The sequence below is a fragment of the Mesoplodon mirus genome (assembly GCF_964341445.2).
Source record: "Mesoplodon mirus genome assembly, chromosome: 9".
NCBI lineage: Eukaryota > Metazoa > Chordata > Mammalia > Artiodactyla > Ziphiidae > Mesoplodon > Mesoplodon mirus.
In genome coordinates, this window is record NC_138985.1 from 72,941,049 (window position 1) to 72,953,511 (window position 12,463).

At 37.4% G+C, this 12,463-nt stretch overlaps 1 protein-coding gene across 3 annotated transcripts in view; it reads right to left on the minus strand.

The window, feature by feature from the left end:
- Window positions 1–3,977: 3,977 nt before the first annotated feature.
- DPY19L1 (dpy-19 like C-mannosyltransferase 1) overlaps window positions 3,978–12,463 on the minus strand; it is a 98,101-nt gene continuing 89,615 nt past the window's right edge. The window contains exons 22-23 of one of the 3 annotated variants that reach the window (XM_082631681.1): window positions 6,606–6,787; window positions 3,978–5,220 (exon numbers count right to left, since the gene is read on the minus strand). In XM_082631681.1, the coding sequence (XP_082487807.1) occupies window positions 6,631–6,787 (157 nt within the window). In that variant the 3' untranslated portion in view covers window positions 3,978–5,220; window positions 6,606–6,630. Of the gene's footprint in view, window positions 6,788–12,463 lie in introns of all 3 variants that reach the window. The other 2 variants (XM_082631682.1, XM_082631680.1) reach the window with 2 other exon arrangements.

A 12,463-nucleotide genomic window follows, 5' to 3' on the forward strand; every position in this document is an offset into this window, starting at 1 on the left:
GGTAGTATTAATTGTATGACTGCTGTCATCTGTTTTGTCTAACATCCTCATCTAGTGACAACGTGAGTCTCTCCCCATCCTTTGGGAATCCCCTCCTCCCAGACTTGAACTAAATTCCTAATCAGAGTTCCCTGCTTCCTGACCAGCAGTGAATGTGCCCAGGACTGGCCATCATAGTATCCTAGGACCAGCCATCATAGTATCCTGGGCCACACAACCCAAACTAGGCCAAAGAGAATCCTTCCTTTGGAGACAGACATATCCATCTTTGCCATATTGCTTCCCAGTAGTTTTTTGATTACCAGCCATTTCTGAATGTATCAAGGTAGCTAGGATATGTTGTGAGGTTCATTTCTGTTTAGCTGTTTATCAGGGACATTTTTCTCTTAATCTAATCTGGAGATACTGCGTTTCCTTATTATTTCATCTCCACAGTTGGAATACATAATCTTCCATTTCTTTTAGTTTTTAAAAAAATTTTAGTGCCATCTACAATGGAATTGACTGCATTGTTGAATAAAGTATGGTTTATTTAAAAAATCATTAAGTGTTACCACTTGCTAGGCACGGTGCTAGGAGGCACTGTGGATTCGGAATGGAGTAAGACATAGGTTCTGTCTAACAGGACACAATGCAGTAGAAAAAGTCATGTTAAATGTGCAGAATTTAGGGGTTATAGGAGTGTGGACAGTAGGAGCAGTTAACTCAGCCAAAGGAGAGGCAGTCAGGGAAGGCTTCACAGAGGAGGTGACATTTGAGTTGAGTTGTATCTTGAAATGAAAACTGATCAAGAAAGCATATTCCACGAAAAAGAAAAAAAATCAGCAAAGAGCAGAAACCTGATTCTCCACAACTAATATTAAATTGTCAAAGTGATTTTTAAATTAGTCTCTTTTTATTCCTTTTTGTTTTTTGTTTGTTGGCTGCTATATCCCCATTTCTCGCTGGCACTCAAATCAGTGTTTATACATATACATACTTATGCTGCCACTCTCCCACCGCCCACAGCCACCATGGCACTCATCTCTAACCAAACACAGAATTCTTTCCTTAGAGAGTCTACTCAACACTACATTCCATTATTCATAAAGTAGAAAGAGTCAATCATTATTAATAAAGGAGACTGTGTGAGAGAAACTTGCTTACCATTTCTAATTCAATTGGGCAGAGATATGCAAAGGGTGGACATACAGACGTAAGGCAGAGAGGCCTGGTTCTAAAATGTCACTTGGGCATTTTTTTAAAGTTCCAAATCTTAGGACACACCCCACACTGATTAAATCTCAATCTGTGGAGGTGAGGGAAAGACTTCAGTATTTTCAAAGCTTTGCAAATTATTTACAATGTACAGACAAGTATGAGGACGACTGCCATAAAGAGTCTTTGTTAGAAAAAGCCAAATTCATCATAGATTTGGAGTGAATAACCGAACTGCACCTCCTAGGAAGAGGATGTTCTAGGGCAAGAGGGAGGCCTCTGAATCTGGACTCTGGTTAATAAGCAGATACCAAGAATGAAGACCAGAGGGGGGCATCATCACCCAGCGGGGCAGAACCAGAGATGTTAGCTGTGTCCATAAAGCTGAGCTGAAGAGCTGGCCTTCAGGCACCATTTTAAAAAAATCAGTTTTCATGGCCTGATGCCAAATCTTCTTAGAAATGGTCATTTTTTATTTTCACTTTCTGTTTTTTTAGAAATGGGTAAGTACTAAAGCTTTAAAAGCAATCAGCATAACAACTGAATGAGCATAATTCTGCTACATTCAACTTTCTTTCAAGGTATTAAATCTGCATACAGGGAAAAAAAGTCCAGCTACTTTTAAAAAATCAATGAAATTATATTATGCTGAATTTAAATGCACATGCTGCATAAACAGAATACTTGATAGTGCTACCATTTATTTGAAAGTCATTTTGACAACTCATTACTTAATTAGAACTTTGGGTTAGATTTAGAAGTACAGAAAGCATTGCTCTGAAAGCAGAGCCAATATCAATACTATCTTAATCTCTTTGCAAAAAAAAAAAAATCTACCTTTTAATTACACTACAATGACTCAAAATCTTAAGAGAAAAAGTCTTCAACTCTCACATTCATTCAGAATTTTAAAATCTCTCTCATGGAAGGAAAGGTAAGAAGAAAGAGTTTTCAAGACTTTTCTATATCTTAATGTCCTTTTTAAATTTGAATGTAAAAATGTATTTGTACTGATACAGTACTGTGAAATAAAGATCAAGAATGTAATGAAGTTCAAAAGCACCTCCTCTTTTTCTGCACAAGGAACAATTTTACTGATTTAAATTAGAAAGGTCTAGTTGGGGGAAGGAGAAAGGGAAGGCAGAAGAGAGAAACAGGTGATCTGTGAACCAGAGCTGATCCTTAACTGCTCCCTAATAGAGGGAGAAGACTAAGGATTTTTGGAGCCAAACAAAAGTAATAAAGTGGAAAATGAAGTTTTAAAATCCACACACATCACTGAATATATCTATTTTCTTTTAGGCAAAGTAATTTTACAAGTAAATTTGATCTCAAATGATTTCACTCTTTTTCCATCTCTGAACTGAAAAGAAACAAGTCTAAGCCCAGTCTAGTGTACAAGTTCAAAATACTTAAATGACCAATACCACCTATTCAGAAAACACAATGCAAGTGAGCTGTATTAGTGTCTGGTTAAAAATTACCTTATCTGTTCTTGGTTAAAAATCACCTTATCTATTCTTTGTTCCTTGCAAGTTCCGTTGAAGCACGGTCCCTAAGAGACAAAGAAAGGACTCCTTAAAATTCAGTTCCCAATATAGGGACCCTCTAGCCTGTCCTGGTGGGATAAGTGCTGTCAGGAATGGAGCACCCTCTAGAGGCCAGGATTCCAGATAGTCTCTTCCCATCCATTAGAGCCACTTTTCTCAAGAACAATCCCTGCAGGAACATCATCAGCATTATCTGAGAACTGGTTAGAATGCAAATTCGGGGGCCCTACCTGCCTTACTACTTTGGGGCTACTATAACAAAATACCACAAACTGGGTACCTTATTAAGAACAGAAATTTATTTCTTACAGTTCTGGAGTGTGGAAGTCTAAGATCAAGGTGCCAGCTGATTCAGCATCTGGTGGGAGCCCACTTCATAGCTTATAGATTGCACCTTGTAGCTGTGATCTCACATGGTGGAGGAGGAAAGGGAGTTTTCTTGGGCCTCTTTTATAAGGGCACTAATCTTATTCATGAGAGCTCCATCCTCATGACCTGATCACCCCCAAGTGTCCCACCTCCTAATATCATCTCCTTGGGGATTAGGATTTCAACATATAAATTTTGGGGACACAATCATTCAGATATAGCACCACCTTAGGCCAACTGAATCAGAAACCTCTGTGGCGGGGTGCAGCAATCTGTGTTTTAACAAGCCCTCTAGGTGATTCTGATGCACACTATATTTGAGAATAACTGACCTCAAACATGTCAGAGAATGAAGGTGTTACTGTGTAAAAAAATTAATTATATAGGCATGAATTAAGCTAAACTGTCTTTCCTCAAAGCAGATTAAAAACAAAACAAACAAACAAACAAAAACTAAGTTGATGCTTATATCAGGCAAATACAAGGAACTATAATTTAGGAAATGTCATGAGACCAAACTGTGGTTTAGATCTAATGTATGAAAAAAAAGTTTCAGCAATTCTGGAATTATCCTCAAAATATGGCTTTAAAGAATGATTGTGTCCCTTCATGGAAATGATAAAGTAATGTTAGTGTATAATGCCATAAATATAAGAAGAGTATGGGGAACCTCAACACCTATACCACCACCGATAGAGAGGACTAAGTAGTTTCATGGATCTTTAACCCTTCCCATTTATTCAGGACTGCAATCTGTCACAAACCAGTTCATGGTTATCTGACTACAGAATGAGGCTGAACATGTCCACAGCCAAGGAGGAAATGAAAATAACAATCAAAAAAACACTTTCTATATTTTTCATGATCTTTTTTATTTAACATATATAATACATGTAAACTGGCATAAAATTCATAAAAATACAATTCCCCTATGCATTATCACTTTATTTCTGATACATCCTTTCATTTTCTCCTTAATATCATTGTTCTATTTTAATACTACGCTGTTTCTGCTAAGCACTTTTAGAGGCTTATCTTTTTATAGAAATACTGCCCCAACTTTGTTTTTATGTCATAGAAATAGCTATTTTATCACTTCCTTGCCCATCTTAACCTTCCTCACACTAAAGCAAAATATTTTTAAACGCTAAAAATGCATAAAATACTGAGCTTTAATACTATTTTGTCATGTATATCAAACCTACCACTACTCTGTGCTGCCATAAAAGATATTAATAATCTACAGCACCAGCTGCTACCAGATGTGACCAAGGCTGAGTGTGCAGTGTAGCCCAAGGCCTCCGTTCTAAACTGACTGGCCTAAAATATACTCATGGTTTGCTGGTGGAGTTACATCAATAAATACTGTTACAAAAGGAGTCTTCTGGAAAAAAAAAAACAAAACTAATTTGATTACTTTTATCTTTTCCCAGCATATGAAACAGTTATAACAGTATTTTAATGTTTTTCCTATATAGAATTTCAAATAATTACATGTGAACTTACTGGGAAAGGAATTACTGAAAGGTGGGAAGAATAGAGAATAACTTTAAAAGTAAAATTTTTTTTTAAAAAATTGTAACTGCTGGATGTACAAAACATATTTATGAGAGAAACAATGGCAAATAAAGCAGAGCACACACTTCCGCTTTTCCTAACCATGATGTCTCTCATCCTCCTCGACCTCAAGTGCCCACTTGCCATTTTTCTGCATTTGCTTCATCATTGCTCAAATTCTACTCCTAATCCACAACTCCCCAGATGCTTCCTTGTTTTCTGACTGGCAAAAGACCAAGAAATAAGTCACCCGGTAAGTGAGAAAGAGGGGCAGGCACCTGAAGACACTGACAATCTCCGCTGGAAGGAGGCTCCCTGGGAGAGGCGGGCTCTGGGGCAGGCTGGGGGCTGCACAATCCTCAGCCCAGGCTGTCTCGGCAGCTGTCTGCTCTAAGCAAGCTAGTGCCTCCCCCAGACCAGGCTTGTCCTTGGGCTCTGGTGAGAAGGCAGAAAGAGAACAGCTCTTCACTGGCTCCCCGGAGTGGGCACCGGAAACCATCCCTGAGGACTCAGGTCTCAAGGACAATCCACAATGAGGTTAATCTGCCTGTGGTTAATAAAGAGAACACTGTAATTAAACGTGTAGTCCACCAGAGTCATGGTTTGCTTAGAACGTTAAATCTTAAAACCATTTCTCAAAACTATGAGGATTCACTGTTTTGAAGAATCTCATTTCACACAAATTAACTTCTAAGAAACAAAAATTCATACTAGGAATTTAAAGCAGGTTGGAAAATTTTCCAAATAAAAATAAACAGGAAAGAAAAATAAACAAAGAGGAAGGCTGAATATATTCATTCCTCATACTGAAATGATGCTTTTTGGAAACAAAATTATAACATAAGGTTTAAGGCTTCGTCTTATTAAAGACAGGCAATTTTAAAAGTAAAATATAAAAACTCCATTCACTTATCATTATTCATTTACTTATTTGACAAAAAAATTAGTCATATTTTATTGTATCTTAATAGTAAAAGAAAAATTACCACATACTACAGTCTACTGTTCCACTATAAATTATGTCTACTCAAATATACATTAGTTTCTAGATGCATTATATTTGTGGTTGTTCAAAATAGTTTTCTTAAGACTACAATTATACATGAAAAATTTTAAGTGGTTTAAAGTTATTAAAATATAAACATTTGAACAATACTAAAAATGAATAATACTAAAAATACACAATTGTCATTAAATTTTTTAAACCAAGAATAAGTACTTGATAAGCAACTAAATGTGTAAATAGCACTTATTTGACAAAGAATATTGAGAAAGAGAGAGACAGACAGACGGACGCACACACACTAATGCCACATGGTTGGTAGTTAACAGGAATTTGGTCTTAAGGACTAGGTCCAAGAGCTTGGATTACTAACAGGCAGGAAATGCTTCATTAAGGAGAGCAACAGAAAACAAAAGAATGTGAAGAAGGGAAACAAACAGAGTTCTACATAGCAAATACCCATGTCTGCCCCATCTATTCTTACTGAAGTTGATGACAGGGGCTGACTTAACTGAGGAACTTACAATAATCGCTGAAATGTTCAAAAGACAACAGCAAAACGCAGAGAAAAAAGCAAGTGGCATCAATAGTCCATGAACTGTAAAATGAGCCCCTAAACAGTTAGTAAGTGACTATATTTTCATATCACCCTTGTCAAGACCCATCATATTTTTTATACAGGTAGCTTTGCTCACTTTAGGACAAATATTTAAGTCAAGTACAAGCATATACTCATTTGCATAGCAAATTTTAAGGGGTGCATTGAAATAGTAACCAACTGATAAACGTATAAGTATTTTTACAATCAGAAGGACATTCAAATTGACCAAATAAGACGTTTTTCATTTGAAAACAGTTACTTATAAAAGTTTTGGGGATTTGAATTAAAAACAAGGCATGAGTTATTAGCAAAACATGAAAACCATTACTGGTGGACTTCTCTGTAGGCAGCGGTCATTCCTCTATAACTTCTAAGACTTTGTAAACACTATTCTGGAATACAGTGGTGAAGTGAGGCTTGGATTCCTTTACTAAGAGGTTACATAAGGGAGGTTTTCCAGCGTTAGCAGGATCTTCTACATCCCAGATTTCAGGCATACTGCAACCAGGCCTAGAAAAATTAATGTGCAGATTAAAAATCAATGTACATTATATAATGGCAGATAAAGGAACACACTTTTTATGTTCCTGCTCTCATGTCATTTTTTTCTACTTAGTTTTTTTAAAAAAAATCATATCATAGTTATTTATATTTATGTAAGCTACCATAAATCCTCTTGAGAACAAGGTGAACACAGCGAAGGTAACTATAAAGAAAAGACATGTAATATACATGAATTCAGGTGGTAGGGTAAGAAATCTCAGTTGAATTCTGCCTCAGCTACTTACCAAGAATTTGGTGTTGGGTAGTTCACTCAGTCTCCCTCCACATTTGTAAAACAGGAAGTACCCATGACATAAGGGATTAAGGGAGAGACTGTATCAAGCACATAGTCAGAGGTAATATACTGACACAGAACATTATACAGGCGTACCTCCGAGAGAGGTTTGGTTCGCGGGTTTGGTTCCAGACCACCACAATAAAGCAAACATTGCAATAAAAGTGAGTTACATGAATTTTTTAGTTTCCAAGTGCATATAAAATTTATGTTTATATTGAAGTCTATTAAATGTGCAATAGAATTACATACCTTAACTTAAAAATTCTTTATTGCTAAAATAACGTTAACCATCACTGAGCCTTCAGTGATAAGGCTTCAGAATCTTTTTGCTGGCGGGGGGCCTTGCTTTGATGTTGATGGCTACTGATTGATCAGGGTGATGGTTGCAGACAGCGGGGGTGGCCGTGGCAATTTCTTAAAATAAGACAATAATGAAGTTTGCCCCCTTCATGGACTTTTCCTTTCATGAATGATTTCTCTATAGCATGCAATGCTGTTTGACAGCATTTTACCCACAGTAGAATTTCCTTCAAAATTGGAATCAGTACTCTCAAACCCTGCTGCTGCTTTATCAACTGAGTTTATATAATATTCTAAGTCCTTTGTTGTCATTTTAACAATATTCACCAGGAGTAGATTCCATCTCAAAAACTTACTTTCTTTGCTTATGCATAAGAAGTAACTCCTCATCCATTAGTTTTATCATGAGATTGCAGCAATTCAGTCACATCTTCAGGCTCCACTTCTACTTCTAGTTGTCTTGCTATTTCTACCACATCTGCAGTTACTTCCTCCACTGAAGTCTTGAACCCCTCAAAGTCATCCTGAGGGCTGGAATCAGCTTCTTCCAAGCTCCTGCTAATGTTGAGACTTTGAGCTCTTCCCATGAATCACAAAGGTTCTTAATGGTATCTAGAATGGTGGATCCTTTCCAAAAAGGTTTTCAATTGACTTTGCCCAGATCCATCAGAGGAATCACTAGCTATGGCAGCTATAGTCTTATAAAGTATATTTCTTAAATTATAAGACTTGGAAATGGAAATCACTCTTGATCCATGGGCTGCAGAATGGATGTTGCATTAGCAGGCATGAAAACAACATTAATCTTGTTGTACATCCATCAGAGCTCTTGGGTGACCAGGTGCATTGTCAATGAGCAGTCATATTTTGAAATGAATCTTTTTTTTCCGAGCAGTAGATCTCAACAGCAGGCTTAACAAAATCAGTAAACCATTTGTAAATAAACAGTTGTGCTGTCATCCAGGCTCTGTTGTTCCATTTATAGAGCACAGGCAAAACAGGTTTAGCATAATTCATAAGGGCTCTAGGATTTTCAGAATGATAAATGGAGCACTGGCTTCAACTTCAAGTCATCAGCTGCTTTACCCTCTAATAAAGAGCCTGTTCTTTGAAGCTTTGAAGCCAGGCATTGACTTGTCCTCTCTAGCTATGAAAGTTCTAGATGGCATCTTCTTCCAATAGAAGGCTATTTCATCATTGAAAATCTGTTGTTTAGGGTAGCCACCTTCATTAATGATCTTGGCTAGATCTTCTGGATAACTTGCTGCAGCTTCTACATCAGCACTTGCCACTTCACCTTGTGCTTTGATGTTATGGAGACGGCTTCTTTCCTTAAACCTCATGAACCAAACTCTATAGTTTCACACTTTTTTTCTGTAGCTTCCTTACCTTCTCAGCCTTCATAGAACTGAAGAGAGTCAGGGCCTTGCTCTGAATTAGGCTTTGGGTTAAGGGAATGTTGTGACTGGTCTGATCTTCCATCCAGACCACTAAAACTTTCTCCATATCAGCAATAAGGCTGTTTCACTTTCTTATCGTTCATGTATTCGTTGGAGTAGCACTTTTAATTTCTTTCAAGAACTTTTCCTTTGCATTCACAATGTGGCTAACTGTTTGGCACAAGAGACCTAGCTTTTGGCCAATCTTGGCTTTTGACATGCCTTCCTTACTAAACTTAATCATTTCTAACTTTTGATTTAAAGTGAGAGACATGCAACTCTTTCACTTGAACACTTAGAGGCCACTGAAAGGTTATTAATTGGCCTGTGTCTCAGGGAATAGGGAGGCCCAAGGAGAGGGAGAGAGATGGGGGGAATGGCTGGTTGGTAGAACAGTCAGGACACACACAACCATCAAGTTTGCCATCTTATATGGGTACAGTACATGGTGCCCCAAAACAATTACAATAGTAACATCAAAGATCACCTAATCAGTAACTGATATATTACTTTCAAATCTATATTACCTAACTATTTTATAATCACCAATGTAATAACTGATTCAGGGAATTATAAGAAGTGGATGCAAGAACTACCTGGTGAAAGGCTATTGATTATAAAGGAGATTTGTCTCCTTAAAATGGAGAGAATTGGGGAACATTCTTTAATCAAGTGATCAAACTTAGCATCACCAATAATAGAACAATGTGACAGGTACCTACCAAAGTGACATAATGGAAAGTACAAACTTTCTATGTACCATTCTTGCCAAATTTTGTCAAACTGAATCTAATCATGTGGAATAAATTAGACAAATCCAAATGTGGGACATTCTTTCAAGACAACTGGCCTGGACTCTTCCAAATATCAATAAAAACAAAAAAGGTGAAAGGAATTTCACAATGTTTATGTTTTTTTAAATATTAAAAAACAGAAAAATCAAGGACAAATTATAGAGATTTGCAACAGCTTATGTTTTGTCATAGTTGTTTCACTTTTCTTTATAAGAGAAAAAAACATTTCCAACAAGTCCCTTTTATTTCCAATGGTAGTCCCACTCCCCTGCTCCCCACCACGAGGCAAGCACTAGACAGGAATGCACATGCTTTCTCCTTTTCAATAACATTTTTAATTTAAAGGTAACCATCACCCAAAAAGTGTCAAAATATAAATCTATCAAAATAAATAAGTGAAAGTCACTGTCACCTCCAACACCGTTTCTCAGAGGTGGCTTCTATAAACAATCCAGCATACATTCTGCCAGACCTTTTTTATTCACGTTCAGACATACAAGCACACAAAAACATAGGCACAGACATATTTATATTCACAGATGCTCCTGGGTTGCTTTTACAAAAACAAGATTAATCTGGGGCTCCTCACTTAGCAATAAAAAGTGGTCACTGTTGCATTTCATAAAGACCTACTTTATTCTTTTTCATAGATGCTAGTACTTCTATGTATTATTTAACCACTCTTTTATGGATGGATATTTTAATTGTTTCTCATTTTGTCATTATAAAACAATACTGATATAAACAATTTTATGCCCATATTTTTCTGTAAGCTAAACTTCTAGAAGCAGCACTATCACTATGTCAAAAGGCTATACAATTTTCACTTTGTTTCTATCAAATTATCTCCCAAAAAGGTATTACCAGTGAGTGTTCCTGCAAAGTGTTCAGTGCACACTTTTTTGCACACCCTTGCCAACACTAGATTCTATCAATGTACGAAAATATGACTGAACTTGGATTTTCTACGTTTTAATTTTCTCACACATACTAAGGCCAAGCCATTATTACACTGCAGGCCAATGACAGTAGAGAGTAAAACATACATGAAGTACCAGCTACTGAGTTCAATTGCTTTCAGGAAAATAAGAGGGCAAAGAGCTGCCTTTGTGAGCTCTAACATCCTTTAGTCCTTTTCTGAGTTTTCTGAAGTTTCCCCAGGTCAGCCAGCTACATCTTTAAAATGGCATTAGTGAAAATCTGAATAATTTTCTTCTGAATTCACATATTTTAATTTTATGTCAACTCTATTATGGGAATTAATGAGAAAGAGAGCAGAGAACTGAGAATAAAAAAGGAGTTAATTAAAAACTCATCTACAACTTGCATTTGAGTATATTTTCCTACTTGTATTTGAACACACGGTATCAAGTATTTAAGGAATAATCAAGCATACAATTAAGCCACTTTGTGAGAGCACATAAATACAGTGCCCACCAAGGTGCCAAGCACAGTTTAAGCTCCAGATAGATATTAGTCCCTCTTCTCCTATTTGAATTCCCCATTTGCTCCCCCTGTTCTGCCATATCTTTCTTTTCCAGTAACATACAGCTGTCTCAGGTTGGCATAACAGACAGAATTGGAGAGTGAGGGCCAAGGGAATAAAAGAGATCCCGATTCTGGTAGAGAGCTCTCTGGCCAGAAACTCAGTTCTTCCTACTGCAAAGGTATGTGCTAAGTATTAGTCCTTCCTCCCTTTCCTCTTCTGTCTGAACCCTCCACCTGCTTCCCTGTCAGGACAGAAAGCACAGCTGTGTTTTGCCTCCAGCTTTAAGCAGAGTGCACCTGTCTAAGATTTCCTGAGACTTATAATCCTGTAGTAGATAGTGTTCTTTCAGTAACTGTGCAGGGAAACCAGATGAGAGGAAGCTACTTCTTCAGCTTCCTCCCTCCCCACTCCTGCTGCAACGAATACAACAAGGGCAAGTCAAGGTCCAGGGTGGGGGAAGATGGCACACACCACCCCTCTCGACTCTCAGTCTTAATGCCTGTAAGTGAGCTCTAAATGGAGATGATCAGAAGCCAGTTAATTTACTGCTGACTTTGTTTAGTGTGCAAGATTTATTGCCGTACTTCCTGAATTTGTCTTTTGATCCTTTCCTGTGTACAAAAACCAGTGCTCTGCCCATCAGAACATGAGACTACTACAACTATGCAAACCCAAGGAGCCCCATCAACATCTTAGCTCCATCAACATCAATGGGCTTAGTTGCTCCATGGCATGTGGATCCTCCCGGACCAGGGATTGAACCCATGTCCCCTGCACTGGCAGGCGGATTCTTAACCACTGCGCCACCAGGGAAGTCCCTTTTTTCTTTTCAGAATGAAGCACCTTAGCCTCTGCAATTTCCACATATTCAAAACACTATGCAGGAGTCTAGGAAAAAATGAAGAACCTTGAATCAAGATTCATCATTAGCTTGGGGAAAAAAGGTCATGAAATAATTTTTATGTTCCAGTAACCTACAGGTGTTTCAGGCTGGCATCACTGAACTGGAGAGTTGGAGAGTAAACCCTAAGTCAGTAAAGAAGATCCCAGTGCTGGTGGAAATCTCTGCCAAAAAACTGAGTCCTTCTGACTGCAAATGTCAGCCCACCATTCATTTATTACAGTGTCTTCATCAAATTGTTATGAGAGATGCTTATGACTTTTTGTCCTAAATTTATATAACAAAGTTAAAGGTTATGTATATAAGTTTCACATATATTCTTACGTTCATAAAGACTTAAAGCGTTTTCTAAATTATGACTCAATAACATTTTCTGTAGATCCTGATTAAATTCAAATCACCTGTGACATATTCAATGGAAA